Here is a 21,913-nt window from a genome sequence, read left to right on the forward strand (position 1 = left end):
TAACAGCGAAATTGGTTTTACGAGTATAATAAGAGTCTTTTAGGGACGGTATAAAAAGGAGCTTTTGGTCTGAAGATCTCAAAGTGCGCGGGGAACTTTGAGGTATAAGAAGCTTATCAAGAAAAGTTGGTTGATGTAGAAGTTTGATTTTGAAAGTGAGAAGAATGATTTTGTAAGTAATACGGTAGGAGATGGGAAGCCAATGAGCTTCCTTTAAAAGAGGGGTGACGTGGTCATATTTGCTTTTTTTATAGATAAGTTTTATAGCGGTATTTTGTATTAGCTGGAGGCGTCGTAGTTCTTTTTGTGAGAGGCCGTTAAGGAGGGAATTGCAGTAATCTAGGTGAGAGATTACCAGAGAGTGGGTCAAGATAGTGATAGAGTCAGTGTTCAGAATGGATGTTAAAGATCTGATAATGCGGAGTTTAAAAAAACATACTTTTACTACAGAGCTGATATGCTCATGGAAGGTGAGATTGCTATCGATGATGACGCCGAGTAATTTAATTTTTGTTTCCATTTGTAATGGAGTGGATTTGATAGAAATAGTTCCGAGTAATGATTCTGATTTTTTGATGGGAAGTAGAAGTACACGAGATTTATTTATGTTGAGTGCGAGTTTGTTTGTATATAGCCAATCATGTATGTTATCCAGTTTATTATTTATGTCTTTTGTATCTGAAATATTAGTAGTATTGATAGGGTGGAGGAGTTGAATATCGTCGGCGTAGGCGAATATGGTGAATCCGATGGATTGGGCTAGTGTAAGGAGGGGAGAGAGAAATACATTGAATAATAAAGGAGATAGTATAGAACCTTGTGGTACCCCGAAAGTTTGTGATTTGGCTGAGGAAGTTTCATTTTTTACGCAGACTATAGAGCTGCGTTCATGAAAATAAGATATGAACCAAGAGAGAGCAGAGTCAGTTATGCGGCAGTCTTTTAATCTTGAAATGAGGAGAGAATGGTCGATAGTGTCGAAGGCAGCAGAGAGGTCTAGAGAGATTAGAATAACAGATTTTTGGTGTTCATGGTAATATTGAATGGTTGAAGTGAGACCTAGTAAGGATAGTTCAGTAGAATGTGAAGAACGAAAACCTGTTTGACATGGATGTAGTGCGTGAGTTTTTTCAAGAAATTCGGTTAATTGTGAGTGGATAATTTTTTCGGTAATTTTGGAGAGTAAAGGAAGATTTGCAATGGGACGGTAGTTTTTGGGGAGAGAGGGATCTAGGTTATATTGTTTGAGTTTAGGGAATACAAGTGATGTTTTCCAAGTGGTGGGTACTAAGCTTTCTGAAATTGATTTGGAAATCATTGCCCAGATAAAAGGGCCGAAGAATGAATAGAATTTTTTGAGTAAGAACGGGGGAATGTTCTCTAGGAGGTTATTAGGAGAATTTAGAGATTGTAGTACGAGAAAAAGTTGTGCTAGAGAAGGCATTTTAAAGGTGGTACAAGAACTAAAAGACAGTTGAGTAGGTATATTGGGGGTTAGAGTGGAAGGGGCGGGTATGGACGGTCCAAGAAGGGATCTGATGTCTTTAATTTTTGATTCAAAAAACAAGGATAGTTCAACTGCGGAGGGTGAAGTTAAACTATGAGAATTTTGTTTTTTCCTGGAATATTTAGAAAGTGAGTGATCTTAGTGATCGACCAGGATTGTAAAATACATTGAGATGAGATGATATAGCGTTTGAAGTGCAATTGTCAACATTTTATATTGTACCCTAAAAATCATGGGCAACCAGTATAATTGTTGCAATAAATGGGTGATCTGTGTAAACATAGAAACATAGAAACTGAGGGCAGAAAAGGGCCACGGCCCATCTAGTCTGCCCACACTAATGACCCACCCCTACCTTCCTCGATGAAGAGAACCCACGTGCCAATCCCATTTTGTCTTAAAATCTGGCACGCTGCTGGCCTCAGTTACCTGTAGCGGAAGATTGTTCCAGCGATCAACCGCCCTTTCAGTGAAGAAATATTTTCTGGTATCTCCATGAAATTTCCCACCCCTGAGTTTCAATGGATGCCCTCTTGTTGCTGTGGGACCCTTGAGAAAGAAGATATCTTCCTCCACTTTGATGCTGCCTGTGACATATTTGAATGTCTCTATCATGTCTCCCCTTTCTCTGCGTTCCTCGAGTGAGTATAGCTGCAGTTTATCCAGCCGTTCCTCATATGGGAGATCCCTGAGTCCCGTGACCTTCCGGGTGGCCATACGCTGAACAGACTCAACTCTCAGCACATCTCAGTGGTAAAGTGGCCTCCAGAATTGTACACAGTATTCCAGATGTGGTCTCACCATGGATCTCTACAACGGCATTATGGCCTCGGGCTTACGGCTGACAAAACTTCTACGGATACAGCCGATGATTTGTCTAGCCTTGGACGAAGCTTTCTCCACTTGGTTGGCCGTCTTCATGTCTTCACTAATGATTACCCCCAAGTCCCGTTCTACTACAGTCCTTGCTAGGGTCTCACCATCAAGGACTGTAGCAGAACGGGACTTGGGGGTAATCATTAGTGAAGACATGAAGATGGCCAACCAAGTGGAGAAACCTTCGTCCAAGGCTAGACAAATCATCGGCTGTAGTCCTAGGTGTGCCCATCACAAGGTGTGCCACTGCATTTTGGACCTGCGGTAAAGCCTGACACCTTGTTTTAGCTATTCCAAGATATAGTGCATTACAGTAGTCCGATCTGGGTAGTACCATTCCCTGTATTTCTGTGTTACTGTGTAACACACTGAGCCACTTTGGGCAGTTGAGAAATGTCTTGTAAATGTTTGATAAATAAAAATGTGGAAAGTTCTTTTAAGACAGCTTTTTTAACTAAAAAGAAGCTGGCAGTTAAAAAGAACACAAGGAGAGGAGTGAGGTGTAGGGAAGCAAATAAACTTAAAAAAAACTCTTATTCAAAACAATTCATAATCGAGTAAAATGGACTATACTTAAAAGTTGTAGTTGTTTCAAAAGCAGGTTTTATCAGTGTAGTAGTCCTAAGTTTCAGCACATTTGTGCTTCTCTTGCTTTAGGTATAAGATTCACAGTTTTATTAAGTTCTTTCTCCACAAGTCCAATCATAAAATTCCTTTGTTGAAATTTGAACAATGCATATGGCTCTTAACATTGCTTCTTCAGATAACATCTTTCATTTTTTTTCTCTTACAGAGCATGAGATGAATGACACTTTGGGCGGTGGTCAACGGTAAGGTATTAGTTTATTTTATAAGTTATTGCACCCCTTTGCCTCAAATGCTTCACGTTTGACATGTGACTTTTGGGTTTCAGACCAATACAGTTTTAGGAATTTACTCAGGTAAACACATGGTTTCTCCTTGACTGTTCTACATATTTGGTATTTTTAATCTCTCTCTTTTTAAAATTCTATTCTTATTTCATATTACATTCAACAAAAATACTGCAAATGAAAGAAATAAAGAAATATTATTACAACAAAACAATATATTCTCTTAATTCCTGTCCCCACAGCAGTTTGTGCTTTAGACTTGCAGACACTTAGGGCTGGATTCTATAAAGGACACCCAGTCTCAGAAACTGCCTAAACGGCTTTTGAGAATTGCACATGGGCGTCCTATATAGAATCGTATCTGTCTTCATGGACAGACGCCTAAGCCTGCCTAACACCACGATTCTCTAACCAGCAACTGTGTCACAAACGCCGGTTAGAGAATCGGGTTGCCACTGAGCTGATTACATCAAGGGAATCTCCCTGCCGTGATCAATTTAGCGGCCGTGGCAGAGAACCCATCCTCCCCCCACCCCCACCCCCACCCCACCCCCGCGAAGACTACTGGCAGGAGGAATGCCCAGTTCCTCCTGCCGGAAACCACGAAGTCGCCCCCTCCCCGAATGTCCATGGCAGGAGGAGTCTCAATTCCTCATGCTCCCACCTCCGTCCCAAGACATCGGGCCATCTGTAATCTTAGGTCTCTCTTCCGGTGCATTCTGGGAGTGACCTAGGATTCCGATTGGCCATATCCCTTAGGCTGCTCCCATGGGGGATGTCTTGCATGGTGGGGGAGTTTCCAGCAGGAAGGACTGGGCATCACTCTTGCCGGTGGATACCTTGAGGGGGTGGTGGCAGAAGGAATTGAGCACTCGGTGGTGAGGGAGGGTGGCTTCGGGGGTTCCAGCGGAAGGGACTGGGCATCCCTCCTGCCGGTGTTATTTTGGGATATGCGGCAGAAGGGATTGGGCTTCCCTCCTGCAGGGGATTATTTCAGGATTTTGGGGGGGTTGCGGCAGGTGGGATTGGGCATCCCTCCTGCCGGCCGACTTCACGGTGGGACGGGTTCCCTGCTGCAGCCACTAAACCAATCATGGCAGAGAGATTCCCTTGCTGCGATCAGTTCAGCGGCCACATCTATTTGAAATGTAGGCCAGCATTTTGCTGGCCTACGTTTCAGGTGCCTATTGCAGCCCTAGGGAGCCGCCTAAGGCCACTTCCAGGTGAAACCATGCCCACACCTAACCTTGGACAAGCTTAGGTATCTTAATTTTTGTATTGATAAGCTCAGAACCCTTCTCTCCCCCGTCATCTATAAAATCTTTCAGTGTTGCTAATAAAAAAAGATGATTGCTATTCTAGGGATCTTATTTCTAATTGGCTTGGTCTTCCTTTCTGTACAAGATATGTATAAATTAAATAAATGTATTGTGTGTCCTTATCCAGAGAAAGATGTGCACTTACTGAATGCCTAGGTCTTTAGCTCTTGTAGATATCACTGTTATTGAATAGACACATTAGGATTTTGTGCCATGCTCTTTGAGAAACTCACTAGCTGGCAGTCCTTCCTATTATTGGATGTTCTACTCAGGTTGGGCATGTCCAGAGAGAATTGGCCAAATTGTACTGGGAGGGGGAAGGGGAACTCAATAAGTTGAGATCTTTATATGGGAATTTCTAACAAGGTTGGCTGGGGTTCCCAAGCCTAAAAAACATACAGTGCCTGAGAGACTGGATTTTAGAGACCACGGTAGGACTTTATACGTCACTTGCTTACGAAAAAATATTCATCTCTGTGGCATCTCAGCTATCTCTTGCAAGCTGAGGGTAATGACATATCCCCAAATCTGAAACATAATGTTTTGTTATGGTTATAAGGAAGGTATGGAGGGATCTCTTGAGAATTTGAAGTCAGCATCTGAATAGAACAGAGTTTATTGGATATGGAAAATGAGGTCTTTATTCAATGGATTTCTGATGAAGACAAATTCTGTGTGCTTTTTTCAAGTTATGAAAAGGTGTGGGATTTTTTTTTTTGTGCAAATTTCCCAAACATCATTATCTACAACAAGTACAGTTTGGGGATTTTCATTCCCTAGTATTTATCGTGGGAGATCAAAAAGAATGAACATAGAAGTAGATAAAAACCATATGGCCTATCCAGTCTACCTATCCCTACTATCCACTATCTCTCTTCCTTAGAGATCTTATGTTTGTTCTATGCTTTCTTTAATTCAGTTATAGTCTTTGTCTTCACAGGGAGGCCATTCCATGCATCTATAACCGTTTCCATAAAGATTCATGTCCTTAGATTGCTCCTAATCTATTCCCTCTCACTTTCATTCTATGTTTCCTCATTCCAGTCCCCTAATAATAATATTATTCTTTTATATCGCCAAAGCCATAATAGTTCGAGGTGGTTAACAACTGGACAATCAGGGAATAAAACATAATATAAAATCATCAGTACATACATACAATGTGAAAGTAAAAAAAAACAATAAAACCTTAACTTACAAATCGATTAAATAATTTTGTTTTTACTAATTTTCTAAAACTGAAGTAGGATGAGGAATGCATAATGATATTACCCAACCATTCATTTAATTTACCTGCCTGGAAAGCAAGAGTTCTAGCTAAGAATTTTTTATATTGACAGGCCTTTATTGTAGGATAAGTGAACATGTGAATTCCACGAGTAGGCCTCTTAGAACAGTTCAGTTTAAAATGAAAGACCAGATACGAAGGGGCCAACCCAAATATTGATTTTAAACCAAAGACAAGAGAATTTGAACAGAACTCTTGCTTTCAGGGGCAACCAGTGCAATTTTTGATAATAGGGACTTGTATGTTCCCATTTTTTCAAACCAAAGATCTAACAGCCAAGTTTAGAATAACTCGAAGTCATTGAAGAGTTTTCTTAAATGTTCCCAAGTAAGTGATATTACAGTAGTCAAGCATACTTAGAAAGGAAGATTGAACCAATAAACGGAAAGATACAGCATCAAAATATTTTCTGATAGTTTCTACAATATCGAGAAGCATTGTCTAACCAATGCATCCGTATGTTCATCTAAAGTCAGGGATCGATCCAATGTCACTCCCAAGAATTTTATGGAATAGTCAATTGGGAAGACCTGATCATTCAAAGAAATCGATAAATCTTTAATTTTGTCATTCGGGCTTGCCAGAAAGAATTTGGTTTTGTCAGAATTGAGTTTCAATTTAAATGCAGCCATCCACAATTCAATTTGCTTTAAGATAAGAGAGTGCACTGCAAGTCAGGCATTAGAAGAGGTTTGATTGTATTTGTTTTTTAATGATGCATTTGATTGTAAATTATTTTATATTTCCGGATGTAAAAGTAAGAAATATCACAAGCACACTCTTTCATATAAAGCAGCTTATTACGATAAAGATTTCCATCATCTGCTACTTCAATCCAGCTCTTATGATCATTTTAGAAAACTATTAAAAATCTTTCTGTTTTCAAAATTTCTGACTACATTGCATTCTTCACATTATAACATGTATTTTGCTTTTGGTTTTAAATATAATTTTTTGTTAACCGCATTGAACTCATGGTTATGTTATTATTTTTGTGGTATTAAATTTATCATAACATGTTGATTATGGGCTTATCCTGCAGTAAGGCACAAGTAAACAGACAGTTGAGCCTTGGGAACTGCAGCTTATAAACGTTGACATCGATTATCTCACATGCAGAAAATGGATGTTATTGTAAGGGAGAGTGACGTAGGGAGGGCAGTGTTCACTTGCTCTCAAGGAGATGAGGGAGGGCTAAGTCTTTTTGGGCTTCATTCCCCCAGCTTTCAGACTGGCAACAATTTATTGGAAAATGGCAACAAAGCACTTTAGGAAGGGGGCCCTTCAGCTACATCAGCATTGCCAGCTCCATCACAGATTTGGTTTGAATTCGGCAACATTGGCATATATTATGCTTTTTGTTTGGGGGAAAAAAGGCTCAAATGGCACACTGAAATGTAAATATATATTTGCTATGAATTTTTTAAAATTTTTTACAGTTCTGGGGGTACACCAGGTAATCGCCAGGGTCTACTATAAATGCGCCTGTTTAACTTTCAAAATCCTATATGGTATCCTCCCTCCCTTTATCCCTCTTTCTTGGAATTCCTCAAACCCTAATACCACCAGATCCTCCCACAAATTAAAACTATCCTTCCCCTCGCTAAAAGGCATTTCCCACACAGGAAAGCTAGGGACCTCCCTCCACTTCAAAATCACTGAGCTCTGGAACAACCTTACCTCCCCTCTTCGGAACTTGAGCTCTCTCCAAGTTTTCTGAAAACCTGGCTTTTCTCAAAAAATGTAAGTCTCTCTCCAACTTAGGAATCAAGGAAACTCTTATATCTTGGCATCCCAAGTCCTCTAAATTTTCTTCACACTTCTACCTCTAACCCTCTGTTGTAGTTCCTTCCTATTTCTCCTACTGTAAATCGCGTCGAGCTCTACGAACGGGGAGATGATGCGGTATACAAACCTAAGGATTAGATTAGATTAGATTAAACCAAGCATTTCAGACTCTTGGAAGTAGTCACTAAAGTCTAAAACACTGTTTTAGAACTGGCGATGCGTTGCAAACTGTACAAATTAAAGGTCCAAACACCCTATGCTTTTCTTAGCCTCATTGCTAAGCTTGTTCCTTAGATATATTCATAAGTGGTATAATCAGTTGGATGTTTGGCCAAGTAACGATCATATTGATATATGCAGATGCAGCTTTATATAATTTGTTTGCTTCAGCTTTTTTGAAGTACCCCTATTCGTGTGTTGCTTTTTTTTCTGGGAGCTGCTGAAGAAAATCTCCCCACAATGTTGGGAAAGTGATGGAAAACTGTTTTATAAAACCATTTGAGAAATAGGAATTAGCACGGGTTTTTTAACCTACATTTAATATCTGTGTTGGCGCATCTTATCTTATCGCTTCCATCCATGTATGTGATGGAAGGCTGAATAGATGCTAAGTGCAAGACAAAAAAATTCAAGAAAATATTAACTTGAAAAATTGATTTTTATTTCCAGAGCCTGCACAGTTCAATAAAATGTCTGCCCAAAGCTGTGCATTTCAGTATAATACCTTTTGACCAGTTGTATTGAGATGCTGCTTTAACTAAAACTGGATCCCTCAATGTGTTCGTTCATTCTAAATTACAACATAAGAATTCTCAAGGCATCTGATCTCTTCCTGCCTCAAAACATAATCTTTTTCCTGTTTAAAACAATAGTGAGATGAAGGAAGCCCCTGAAAAGTCAAAAACTCCAAATAGAAGAAATTGGAGAACAGAAGAATCTGCAGTTCCCCAGGAGATGGCAGAGGACGGGCAGCGTAAGAGATCATCCAGGCCAAGCTCTGCATCCAGCACAGCTAAAGGTAAAGGTGCCCATAGAGCAGTGTATGCAGCCAGAAACATCATCTTCTGAATCGCAATCAGGCTGTAGAAAGCCAGCTGAGATTCACATGCGCTGTTTTCTCTTAATATTGCTTCAGCGTGGAAGATTAATGACATGAAACTGCGCCACAGATCACTTAAGCAGTCCAGATTAGGCTCACAGCTTTCTCCAGAAATCTGGAACATTTTCAGTATTATACTGATAGGATCAGATGCACCTGTTGCAGTGTATACGTGAATCTCTGCTTTTCTTGCAGTATCGAGCAAAGCTGCTTGTTATGGATCATCCTTCTCTACTGATTTGACAGTTCAAGTACAACAGAGAAATCTCAAGCACCCAAAATGGCAGGAAAACCCACTATATATTTCACACACGCCCCCCTGTCCCCTCCTTGAGGATGATTTTCCAAAATAATTTGCATGCCCAGTGGGTGTAGAAAGACAGCCTCTTGTGAGATGAAATCCTTTTATTACCACTCATGTTGCCAGAAAAAACTTGCCTTGGTAGGGTTAAAACTTAAATGCAGCTTCAAAAAAGTGAGTCTTCAGCCTGAACTTGAATACTGTCAGAGATGGAGCCTGTTGTACAGAGCCAGGCAGGAAAAATGCTTGAGTACCTGAATAAGCTCATGTAAACCGTTCTGAGCTCTCCTGGGAGAACGGTAGAGAAAATTGAATAAATAAGTAAATAAATAAAAAAAGAGACCCGACGAACGGCGTTTCCGGGACGGAGTAGAGGGAGAGATATTGAGGACCTGCAAAGTGAATACACTTGTAGTTCAGTAAAAGGAGTTTGAACTACGAGGGCTTTTCACAAAGTATCAGACCTTAATTTTTCTTGCGTAAACAAATAAAGCGAGGGAGGTGTGGTTTGGTGCACGTATGTAGGCGACCCTAATGTGCATGCTTGAATTTTTTCCCGCCTACAGAAGCTGTCAGTCGTCGGTAGACCGCCAATGAGTGAGGAAGTGTAAGTGAGCACCGTCCGATTTTCATTTTTGACAAAATGACAGAAAAAGTTGAACAACGCTACTGCTTTAACTTTTGCTTGGCGATTCCCAAGTGGAAATGATCCGCAAGATTCAACAGGCCTTTGGGGATGAAGCAATGGGCACCACACAAGTAAAGGAGTGGTACAACTGCTTCAGAGATGGTCGCACATCAGTGGAGAATGAAGCACGTTCTGGTAGGCCCTCAACATCCAGAAATGAGATCGTCATTGACCAAATGAGGAACCTGGTGATGCAGGATTATCAAATCACCAAGGGGTGCTACCAAGAGGTTCTGCGTTGCCTTCGTAACACTGAGATGCAAACGGCCGAACCTGTGGGCAGCGGACATTTGGCAGCTCCATCACAATAACGCACCTGCCCATTCTTCACATTTGATACGGAGTTTCCTGGCCAAACACAAAACACCTGTGATTTCTCAGGCTCCCTACTCTCCCGACATGGCTCTGTGTGACTTCTGGCTTTTCCCCAAGCTGAAAATGCCCCTGAAAGGGACCAGATTTCAGTCAAGAGAAGACATGCAGAATGCGATGGACCTGTTGCGAGCAATCTGAAAAGAGGTGTTCCAGCACAGCTTCCGACAGTGGCAGAACCGTTGGAAGAAGTGTGTGGCAGCCCAAGGGGACTACTTTGAAGGAGATTACACTTTGCCCTCCGTATCCGTGGGGGTTAGGTGCAGAGCCGGACTGTGAAGTGTGAAAAACCGCAAATAACTTTTTGGCTGGCTCTGACCCGCTCCCGCTTCCCTCCTGCGTTCCCGGAACCTTACCTGGTGGTCTAGCAGTGAAGCGGGACAAGAGCGATCTTCCAATGCTCCTGTCCCATGCAGAGCTGTCACCAAAATGGCTGCTGTGAGTTCCCGTTGTAGTCTCGAGACTACAGCGGGAACTCACGGCAGCCATTTTGGTGACGGCTCTGCACAGGGCAGGAGCATAGGAAGATCGCTCTTGCCTCGCTTCACCACTAGACCACCAGGTAAGGTTCCGGAGAAGCTCAGACGGCTAAAAAATAGCCCAAAAAAGGAAATTGTTTCTTAAAAAAAAAATCGCAAATAATTGAATCCGCGGATACTGAAACCGCGGATTCGGAGGGAGAATGTAGTATAAGATTGTTGTATCTGAATACGAGTATTTTTTATGAATAAAGGTCTGATACTTTTTGAACAGCCATCATATATGTGGAAGTGGACAGAGCCAATGAACGACTTGAGGAGAAGAGAAAGGGGTGGGGACTTATATACTGCCTTTTTGTTGTTGTAGTTTCACAACCACACTCAAAGCAATTTACATACAGGTACTTCAATCATTTTCTCTATCCCAGTGGGCTCACAATCTATCTAATGCACTTGGGGCAGTGGAGGATTAAGTGACTTGGCCAGGGTCACAAGGAGCTGCATGGGGTTTGAACCCACAACCTCAGGGTGCTGAGGCTTTAGCTCTAACCACATACGTGAGCATAATGACCTTGACAGAATGAGGTGCACAGCAGAATTTCGAACAGATTGAAGGGGAGAGAGATGGTTTAGCAAAAGACCTGCGAGAAGCACATTGCAGTAATCTAGGTGGGAGGTGAAGAGAGTGTGGATGTTTTATTACTGGATTGGCCACGGTTGGAAACAGGATACCGGACTTGATGGACCTTAAGATCTGGATTTTAGTGATGTTGTATAGAAAGAAGTAACAAATTCTGGCGGGCTTTTGGATATGCAAAGAGAAAAGAGAGATGAATCAAAGATGACCCAGAGGTTGTAAGCAGAGAGGATGAGTGTTAGCTACTGAAATAGAGAATGGAGGAAGGGGAGAGGCAGGTTTACGAGGGAAGATAAGAGGTTCAGTCATGGCCATGTTTTATTTTAGATGGTGGTGAGACATATCAGACAGGCAGGCTAAGACTCCGGTCTGGATTCCTGTAGATATTTTGGGAGACTTTTAATGTATCCTTGATGGTGGCATGATCTGTTTAGCTGAATTTTGAAACTTTTTTGTGCCCCACCAGTTTGTGGAATGGAGTGTGGAGTGTGCAGGCAGTATCCTCTTCCCCCTCCTCCCCAATTTCCTGCAGCAGGATCCTTATTACAGGTGTTCCCTTTCCTTTCAATGGAAGTAGGAAGCTGTTTGTTTTCTCTAGCTGATACCACACAGCAGGTGAGCAAAGGATCACAGTGGAAAAGTAGAGCAATTTGGCAAGACAGTTGTAACTTCAGTGACAATTTTCCAAACCTTCAGTGTTGAGCCATATAAAGACCAATGGTTCAACAGAAGGATGGTTTTAGAAATGCGGGACATGGCTTTTTGCAGAGAAATGAATGCAGCAGTGAGGAGTTGGGATCCAGCCAGAAGGTAAACACCTGGGGGTGGCAATGAGCAAAATGCTGCATCACCCTCAAGCCTGCGGCCCGCAAGTTGGACACTCCTGATGTAGTGTAAGGTGCACAGTTACCATAGGCCACATAAAACGGCCAGGCGGGCCAAATTCGGCCCGCAGGCCTTGTTTTGACACATGGTCTAGATCAGTGGTTCCCAACCCTGTCCTGGAGGAACACCAGGCCAATTGGGTTTTCAGGCTAGCCCTAATGAATATGCATGAAGCAAATTTGCATGCCTATCACTTCCATCATATGCAAATCTCTCTCATGCATATTCATTAGGGCTAGCCTGAAAACCCGATTGGCCTGGTGTTCTTCCAGGACAGGGTTGGGAATCACTGGTCTAGATAATTGAGTTTCTACTGTATTTTCAAGTGATTTAAAATCAACCAGTGTGGGATGTCCGAGTCTTACTGTGATGAGTTGACATTTTCATTGATTACGAACAGAGCATTCTCATTTGTGGTCTTTTCCTCCTGTAACTAGAGGGGATCTGTTTAGGGTAGGGATTTTCAACCCAGTCCTCAGGATATACCGTACCTAGCTAGTCAGGTTTTTAGGATATCCACAATGAACACGCATGAGACGAATTTGCAGGCACTGATTCCATACTATGCAAATTTATTTCATGTATATTCATTGTGAGTATCCTGAGTACTTAACTAGCTAGTGTGTCCTGAGAACCATTCAAGCATTTCTTTTCCTCTATAGCTAAACTATTGTAATATTACTGTATTAGGCCTTCTTCAGAAAGCACTTAATTCTCATCAGTTTCTGGAAAACACAGAAGCCAGAAGTGTCTGGAAAGAAATGAAGGGATCATAGGACACCAGGTCTTAGACAATCAAGTTTAAAGTCCTTGATGACATTTAATACATTTTATGGCTTAGGCTATTCCTGTTTGATGAGTAAATTATGTCTTTTCAAGCTCTGTTCATCTTCTGAAGGCAGGACTGGCCTTACTCCTAGGCCAACACTGCATTGACCTGGGGCTTCTGCCTACTACAGCCTCTCATGCAAGTTCCAAACTTTAAAGAAGCATGAGTTCTTATATGAACCCTGTATACACAGGCTCATGCTCAAGTGCTGTCTTATCTCTTCCCCCTTCCCCCCACTTTGTCCGGTATATTCCCTCTTTTCCTATTCCAACATCTCTATCTCCTTCCCACCCCCCATATCCAGCATATCCCCCTTAATTTCAGCATCTCCTTCTCTCTCACTTCCCCTCAATCTCTTTTTACCATATCTTCACTCAATGTCAAGTATCCATCTCTTCCCCACTCCATGTCCTGCATCTTTCTGTCTCTCTCCTCATGGGTGTGGGAGTGGTGCAGGAATCTCAATATGAATTCAAGAAATCATAGGACGAGCACAGAGATATGTAAGGGAGAAGAAGATTGTAGAACTTTGGATGGTCAAACTGGCTTGACTTTGTGGTCTTTATCTGACACCATTTTCAGTGGTTCTGTGTTTCTTAGAGGAAACATTGGTATCCAACCTCTCCCCATTGTTTTCCAAACCCCCCACCTCACCTTACCTTATGTTCAGTATCTTTGCTAGCTTCTGTTCCCCTCGCCAATGCCATGCCACATCCTCCTGGATATGCAGCAGTTATACAGGTAAAAGATAACTCAGGACCTTTTAGTTCCCCTCACAAATTTAAGATCTGTAGCAGACTTCCTGTTTACATGGGGTAGGATGCATGAATAGTTTAACCTAAAATCTGTGATCTGTGGAAACCTAAGAGAACTTATAACCCAGCTTCATGGGGAGAACATCTTTAAACTCACTGTAAGATCTGTGAATCTCTTCAAAAGTTTTGCCTTCATATCCACCAAATATCTCTACAATGCTTCTAAATTTGATGTACTAATTATGCAAAAATTATTTTTGCTTAAAAAAAACCAAACAAACCCTCAAGTGAGTCTCATGCAGGCCCCATTGGATGTTGCCTTAGGGCTATCAGTGCAACATGAGGAAAGAAACTCCATATCTTTGCAGCCTTTAGTTGCTGGGTTTACCTCAGGTAGCATGCCATCAACTGCCCTCTTCATGCAGCTGATGAAAGTCCCTGTTGAGGGATTGGGGAGCCCTTTTGGAATGAAGGGCCTTATGAACACCTTGGAGAAAGAGAGGGGTTAAGGGGGACATATGTACAGTTGGTTTCCTGTAGAACAGCTGTAGAAAACGGTGTGTTTAATTCATGCATATCTCTTTGTATTACAGAAATGGGTGTGAGTCCAACACAGTCTAAAAGAAGAAAGTCAAAGTAGATTGCTACCTGGAAACAGGTGACTTGTTATCCATAAACTCTTTTTATTGTTGTACAGAGGTTCCTTTTTAATGTTATAGTTCCCTTTCTCTTTTTTTAATGCAATTGCTAGATGGATTACAATTGCAAAATAAAGATGTGAGTTTGAAAATGAAGTATTCTAAAACTAGTGATCAAGTGTGTAGATATTGTACAGTTCAGAGTTTTCACTTTTTCACAAATGAATTAGAAGACAGCGTCACTTTTAATATGTTGTGCTGTTTTGTTAAGTACTGTATGTGAATAGCAGGGTTCATTTATATCCTTTCTTGTATTTTGAAATGTACATAATCTTATTCTGTAGTATTTCCGATGTATTTGTTGTAGAAATGGACCAGTAAAAGGGTTGATATTTCAGGGTTTATAACGTGGCATTGTAATGCTTGGAATAAATTTGGTGGTTCTGTCATTTGACTGTCGTGGTGGGGCTTTTATTGTGGATACCATCGGCTGAAATTTTGCAAGTGCTGAGATCATTTCTTGTTCCATTTGCATCACTCTAGAAAAGCTTTGCTTAAGGTTAAGAGGCTAAGAGACCACTCTGTCTATAATTAAGAATTTTTTAATCTCTTCCCTTTGTTTTGTAATTACTCACAAACTCTGCCCCAGAGGATTTACCAGCTTAGTTTTTATACCAGTGACTGCCGAGAGTACGTCAGTAGAATAAGCTCCAATTAATTGGCTATTCCTATGCACTACTTCAGTTCTGTGTAGTAACATGGTAGATAAAACCCAAAATGGAATAGTCTGCCCAATTTAGATTCATTCTCTTGGTTAGGGTTGGCCTCAGTTCTCTAATCCTACTTCTCCCCAAATGTAATCCTCTCTCACTTCATTTCATGTCCAGTCCTCAAGTACTTAAACGCTATCATTGCTTGTCCCCCCAACCCACTCAAATTTCTGACTCCCTGTGTACCAGGCCTTCTTTGAATTCCCATTCTTGCCTTCTCTGAGCTGATCTGCACCCCCTCCGTCGCCTAATCCCATGGACAATGTATCCCCTCTTCAAAATACACACCATATCGCATCGCAAAAGATCCTATACGCTTTGTTTTGTGACCCCTCTCAGGCTAGTACCAATGCACCATGATGATGGTATAACTTAGTACCCAATTACGTGGCACACCTCCTTGGAATTGCAAGGTGCTAAGAATACGGAAGTAAATTTTTAATGCATCTAACCAATGGCAACTCATAATTGGTTTGTGGTTTGATTACACATCTAATTTCTATGGGATGGGCAGATCAGAGACATGCCAACAGTTGGGTTCTGGGTTATAGAGTACTGCTACATGCATAACTCCCAGTATTTGGACTGAAATCACAAAATTGTCAAAGAAAATCACACACACAGATGTTGAAGCAATCAAATATAAAAAAAAGTACTCAATTCCCATCACCATAATTAAAACAGCAACACTGGTGTCAGAAAAATACCCCCTCTTAATCATTGCACTGAACCATTACAAATCATTCAAAAGTTTTGAAATCTCCGAGCCTAAATTCAGTGAAAGCATTTCAGAGAGTCTGAATGTAAAATCTTAAACATTCAAAACAGGAAGTGTCAGTATTTGAACATGGGCTAAGTGGTTACATCAACTTAGCACTAAAACGTGGACCTACTCGCATTTTTCTGTTCGAAAACTGCAACTGTTTCTTATGATGTCCATCCCTCAGTTATTGAATTACCTGTAAACCATGCGGTATACGCTTAGCAGCCACATTTTTTGAGCCTAGGTTTTAGTGTTGCTTTACCGCATTGAGCCCTTTGTGAGTCGGTGGCCAGTGCTGCACTAGGGGTACAACAGCCTCTGTTTTCAGCAGTAGCCAAATACCCAACAAGGCACCGGACACATATTTCACCAGGATATTTGTGAGCCCACCAGGAAAAATGCTTAAGTAGCTGAATATATAAATACTAGAAGAAATCAGACTGGGAAACAGCATAGCAGATGTAGTGCGAACAAACTAGTACATTTCAGATTACTTTATAATTCAGATTCCCCTTCAAAGAGAACAAAAGTTTCATTTTGAATAATTCGTACATGACTTTTCCTAGAATAAAATGCCTTAAATCATTTTTCTTTTGAGTTTCCCATTTTATTAGATTACTTCTTAGTCAAGGACATCATTACAGTTTAAACAAAATCATGTTACACTGACACATCCCAGCTACTGTGTGTCCTTCAATCTGTCTCTCCAATGCAAGTTGGAACACACTGAAACAGGTACATAATAGTTCAACTTATTTTAAAGATACAGCGAACCAGGCTTTGACTCATCAGCAAGTGATATAAAAATATGTTCGTCTGCTTATATTTTTGTGGGTTTTTTTTCTGTTTTTAAAACAGTGTACTGCTTGTGTAAGGCATACAATAATTTCAAAGGCTTATAATTGCCCAGCTGCCTCAGTCCATTGCAAAAAGGAAAATACTGTTCAGGCAACTTGTTCGGTTAGCAGAGAGACACCATAGGCTAAAATACTTAAATGCAGGCACAAAGTTTCTCACACATCACTGTGGCTGGCTGAGTCGGGCCACGAGCAGGTGAGTGAAACCGATGGCTTTCTTCAGGGTGGTGTGATGTCTACAAGGTTGCCTTTATCTAACGGGTTCTCAGACCCGTCTCAAAGCCATTGGCTAGGGTTTGAAGACCTGCTTCATGACAACCCTGCAGCCTCCACACCACCCGAAGAAAGCTACAACAGCCACTATGTCGGTTTCATTTAGCAGGATGCAACACAAACTGGATAGCTATAAATCATGACGCCAGCCTACGAGAACTTGTCTCGCACTCACAAAATTGGAGGTGGCAGTGAAAGTGCAGAGAGAGAGAGACTACTAGTAAAATATTGCAAAAATGCTTTAAGAAGGGTTTCTCAAGAAAGGACTATCTGTCAGTAAAGGCCTTGAAGAGATGTTTGGACAAAGTTCTCATAATCTGTTCACATGCAAACTTCCTCCAGATCATTTTCCTTAATTTTGCATAGAACTTAAATTAAGTTTTGCAGATTTAATGGGGTTAAAGACAGAAAACTATGCAAATATAGATGAAAAATACATATAAAACTGATATAGCAAGGCAAAGTAGAATACAGAGGTGAATATTGCAAATGCTTAAAATATTATACTATATAGGTAACACCACTGTAGAAAATTAGCCTGAATATACATTAACGTGAGAAAGAGATGTTTCAGTTTCTGTCATATTAGCATATTGCAGTTGTACATTTTGGAATTGGATTCCTGCTTTATTCTTCCAATCATTAAGTTCTTGGGGTGTGTTCATTTTTACCTTGAAGAAGCAGCCCTAGGGAAACCAGGTTCAAATCCCATTATCATCTGAACGGGTACCTGAATGTAGCTCTCACTGAAAAAGGTGCTAAATAAAACAATTACTGCTGTATATTTCTTTCCTACTGGGTTATTTACTGTACATAAGACTTTGAAAGTTACAAGCCCTGTGTTTAATACCAATGGATCCAGCTAGTGTCTGCCTCAGACCATCAAATTTCATGAAGAGCCCTTCAATATGCATTGTCCAAAAGTGATTCTAGTTAAAACCAAGCTAATTGGGGTGAAGCAAGGTAGAGTTTCTTAGCCCCAGAATCGGATATTAAGTCAACATGTAAAGTTTATTGGTTTGCTGACTTGGCACAGGTGGCCAAAATTTAATGCTAAAATTCAGATAGCATTTTGTCTAGGGTTACCACATGGCTCCAGAAAAAGGAGGACGGATTGAGGTATCTGGGTTTTACTTCCATTGAAAGCAAGGATGTCTCAATCTGTCCTGCGTTTTCTGGAGCCATATGATAACCCTAATTTTGTCAGATGTTTTCAGGCCATTAGAAACATCTACAAGTTCATGGATGGGACAAACGGATTTGTTCAGCCTGCTGAGAAGAACCTTAGGATGGCAGAACTTCCAAGTTACCCAGTTCTAGGAGGACGATTAGGCCAGTCCTGTATTTTTTTTTTAACCTGTTGCATTATGGGCCCTGCAGCACCGATTCAGGGAGTACACAACCCACACTGCTATAGGATGTAAGTGTAAAACCAGGACAGGCCAAAAACTTTCCCTCCAGGAACTGGATAACTTGGAAGCTTCAAGTGATAAAATACTGAACATGCATTTTGTCCACTATGACCCTAGAATATTTTTCAATTACATGGCTGTTATATAAGCATACATTAAGAAACTTTTTATAACTCTTATCATGCAGACACTTGCCCACTCATTCTATAAAAGAGCATTTCAATATAAATGTCTTTTGGGCACTTAGTATTTATACATTTTAACACTTAGCACTATAGAATCAACAAATTGATACCTCCCATCTTTCTGCCCTTATGTACTTCTGGTCTTTAATTACTTGTGAACCAAATTGAGCTCCGATGGGAGATGACCCGGTATATAAATTGAAGACTAGATTAGATTCTGTAATTTCAAGGGCACAAATTGCTTAGGTCTAATGTTTTCATGCATAAGTACTACATTTAGGCAATAGCCATAGAGCTGGCGGGTCGCTGCTCATTGATGCCAGTTTACATGCTTAAGCGTTCTTATAGAATGGGCTCACAGCCTGCATGAAGAGGGTGCCTCGGTTTAAAAAGTTGCTCCTTTAGTGCACTGCCTCAAATTGAATCCACCTCCCCAAAAGGAACTGTAATTACCACCCTGCATCATAAAATCATTAGCAAATCAAATCCACAGGAAAATTAAATAAAGCTCCAGTTCTAGCATTCCTCCATTACTTCCTTGCCTCTTTTTGGCTTAGATTGAACAGAAGGACTGAGTTATAAAACAGAGGCTGCAATTTTGGGGATGGGGCTCACACACAAACACCCTCTCCATCAGCATCATCAAACCCTTTGGACTCTCTAGTCAAGCCAAATATATTAAAACAGCTAGAAAGTAGGAGGTCCAGCCCCAAAGAGATTGAAAGATGAATCCCTTGCGACCTTGAAAGTTGGCCGCCAATTAACTAAACACACGACCTCATTGTTGAGTAGCAGCAAGTTTGAACTGCACCACTCTAGGACAACACTTCCCAAACCTTTTCGAGGGAAATACCAACTAGTCAGGTTTTCAGGATATACACAATGAATATTCATGAGTGATTTGTATACACTGCCTCCTTGGTATGCAAATGTAGCTTACGGATATCCTGAAAACTTGTCTTGCAGGTTTGGGAACCCTTACCCTAGGAAATAACCCATTCCCTACCAACTGAGCCTTCTTTCAGCCAGTACAACTTTTGGAAGACTTATTGATCTGCTTGATCAAATCCTGTTTTTAGTTTTGTCACTTGGGCTGGTTTAGTAAAATGGCATGACATGAAGTATTCTAAAATATCTCATATGTCAATTTTTTGTACCATGATAAATATTTATTTAAGTATTTATATACCACTTATAGCCTAAGTGGTCATTTAGGTACTGAAGCATTTTTCCCTGTCTCAGTGGGCTCACACTCTCTCTAAAGTACCTGCGGCATTGGGCGGGATTAAGTGACTTGCCCAGGGTCACAAAGAGCAGTGTGGGGTTTGAACCCACAACCTCAAAGTGCTGAGGCTGTAGCTCTAACCACTGTACCACACAATCCCATAATGCATTCTCAACCTACTCATCAGGACATACCCAGCTGCTCATCCACAATGAATATGCATGAGGTAGATTTGCATAGTGGAGACAGTACATGCAAATCTATTTCATGCATATTAATTGAGAATATCCTGAAAACTTGACTAACTTAAGAATAGACTTGTTGACAGCGTCTGATAGTTTTCAATAGATAAATGTTTTGGAAGGGGATTTCTCTAATTAGGATGATTATAGTTTGGGCTGGTTCTGATCTTTGAATGCTTTAAAAAAACATCCTGTGAGGGAATCTGTGGGACTGTTGAATGATCAAGGAGCAAAAGGGGCACTCAGGGAGGATAAGGTCATAGCATAGAGACTGAATTCTTTGCTTGGATCTTTACAGAAGATGTAAGAGATCTACCTAAACTGGAAATGATTTTCAAGGGTGATGACAGAGGAACTGAACCTGGAAGATGTACTAAGCCAATAATAAATCACCTGAACCAGATGATATACATTCCAGGGTACTGAAAGAACTCAAACATGAAATTGCTGATCTGGTGGTAGAGATCTGTAACCTGTCACTAAAATCAGCTGGAGGGAGGCCAATTTATGCTGATTTTTAAATAGGGTTCCAGAGAACATCTGGGAAATTAGACCAGTAAGCCTGACTTCAGTGCTGGTCAAAAATGTGGAAACAATAATAAAATAAAATTGTGGAGCATAGACAAGCATGATTTGAGGAGACAGAGTTAGCATGGGTTCAACCAAGGAAAATCTTGCCTCACCAATTTGCTTGACTTCTTTGAGGGTGTGAATAAACATGGATAAAGGTGAGCCAGTTGATGTAGCGTATCTAGATTTTCAAAAAGCTTTTTGACAAAGTTGTTAATGAGAGGCTCCTGAGAAAATTAAAGAGTCATGGGATAGGTGGCAAAGTTCAGTTTTAGATTAGGAATTGGTTATCAGATAGAAAACAGAGGGTAGGGTTAAATGGTCTCAGTAGAGGAGAGTAAAAAGTGGAGTGCCACAGGGATCTGTATTGGGACTGGTGCTATTTAACTTATTTATAAATGATCTAGAAATTGGAACCAGTGAGGTAATTAAATTTGCAGGTGACACTAAACTATTCAAAGTTAAAAGGCATGCAGAATGTGAAAAATTGTAGGCAGACCTTAGGAATGTCCAAATGGCAGATGACATTTAATGTGGACAGATGTGGAAGAATAACCCAAACCATAGTTTCCAGAGACTAGGATCCATCTTGGGGATCAGCACCCAAGAAAATGATCTGGGTGTCATTGTAGACAATACACTGAAACCTTCCACCCAATGTATGGCGGCAGCCAAAAAAGCAAGCAAGATGTTAGGAATTATTAGAAAAAGGATGGTAAACAAGACTAAGAATGTTATAATACCTCTATCACTCCATGGTGCAACCTCACCTTGAGTACGCAGAAACGATACAGCACAACTAGAAAAATTTCAAAGAGCAACCAAGATGATAAAGGAGATGGAACTCCTCTCGTATGAGGAAAGGCGAAAGAGTTTAGGGCTGAGGGGAGATATGAATGAAGTCTACAAAATCCTGAGTGGTATAGAAAGGGTACAAGTGGACTGATTTTCTACTTAGAAAGTCTAGGGGATACTCGAAGTTAAAGGGAAATACTTTTAAAACCAAATAGGAGGAAACATTTTTTGACTCAGAGAATATAGTTAAGCTCTGGCCTGCATTGCAAGAGGATGTGGTAAGAGTGGTTAATGTAGTTGGTTTTAAAAAAAAGGTTTGGACAAATTCCTGGAGGAAAAGCCCTTAGTCTGCTATTGAGACAGACATGGGGAAGCCACTGCTTGCCCTGGATTGGTAGCATGGAACGTTGCTATTATTTGGGTTTTTGCTAAGTACTTGTGACCTGGATTGGCCACTGTGAAGATGGACCATTGGTCTGACCCAGTAA

The 21,913-nt window shown here is 40.8% G+C and overlaps 1 protein-coding gene across 6 annotated transcripts in view; it reads left to right on the top strand.

Annotated features, from left to right (window-relative positions):
• The window catches only part of NCOA6 (nuclear receptor coactivator 6), an 80,346-nt gene extending 65,559 nt beyond the window's left edge, over positions 1–14,787 (top strand). For 3 of the 6 annotated variants that reach the window (XM_033963115.1, XM_033963116.1, XM_033963119.1), the window contains 3 exons: positions 3,177–3,213; positions 8,523–8,668; positions 14,289–14,787. In XM_033963115.1, the coding sequence (XP_033819006.1) occupies positions 3,177–3,213; positions 8,523–8,668; positions 14,289–14,335 (230 nt within the window). In that variant the 3' untranslated portion in view covers positions 14,336–14,787. The remainder of the gene's footprint in view (positions 1–3,176; positions 3,214–8,522; positions 8,669–14,288) is intronic. The other 3 variants (XM_033963117.1, XM_033963118.1, XM_033963120.1) reach the window with 1 other exon arrangement.
• The last annotated feature ends 7,126 nt before the right edge of the window (positions 14,788–21,913 follow it).

This window comes from Geotrypetes seraphini, chromosome 11 (assembly GCF_902459505.1).
Source record: "Geotrypetes seraphini chromosome 11, aGeoSer1.1, whole genome shotgun sequence".
NCBI lineage: Eukaryota > Metazoa > Chordata > Amphibia > Gymnophiona > Dermophiidae > Geotrypetes > Geotrypetes seraphini.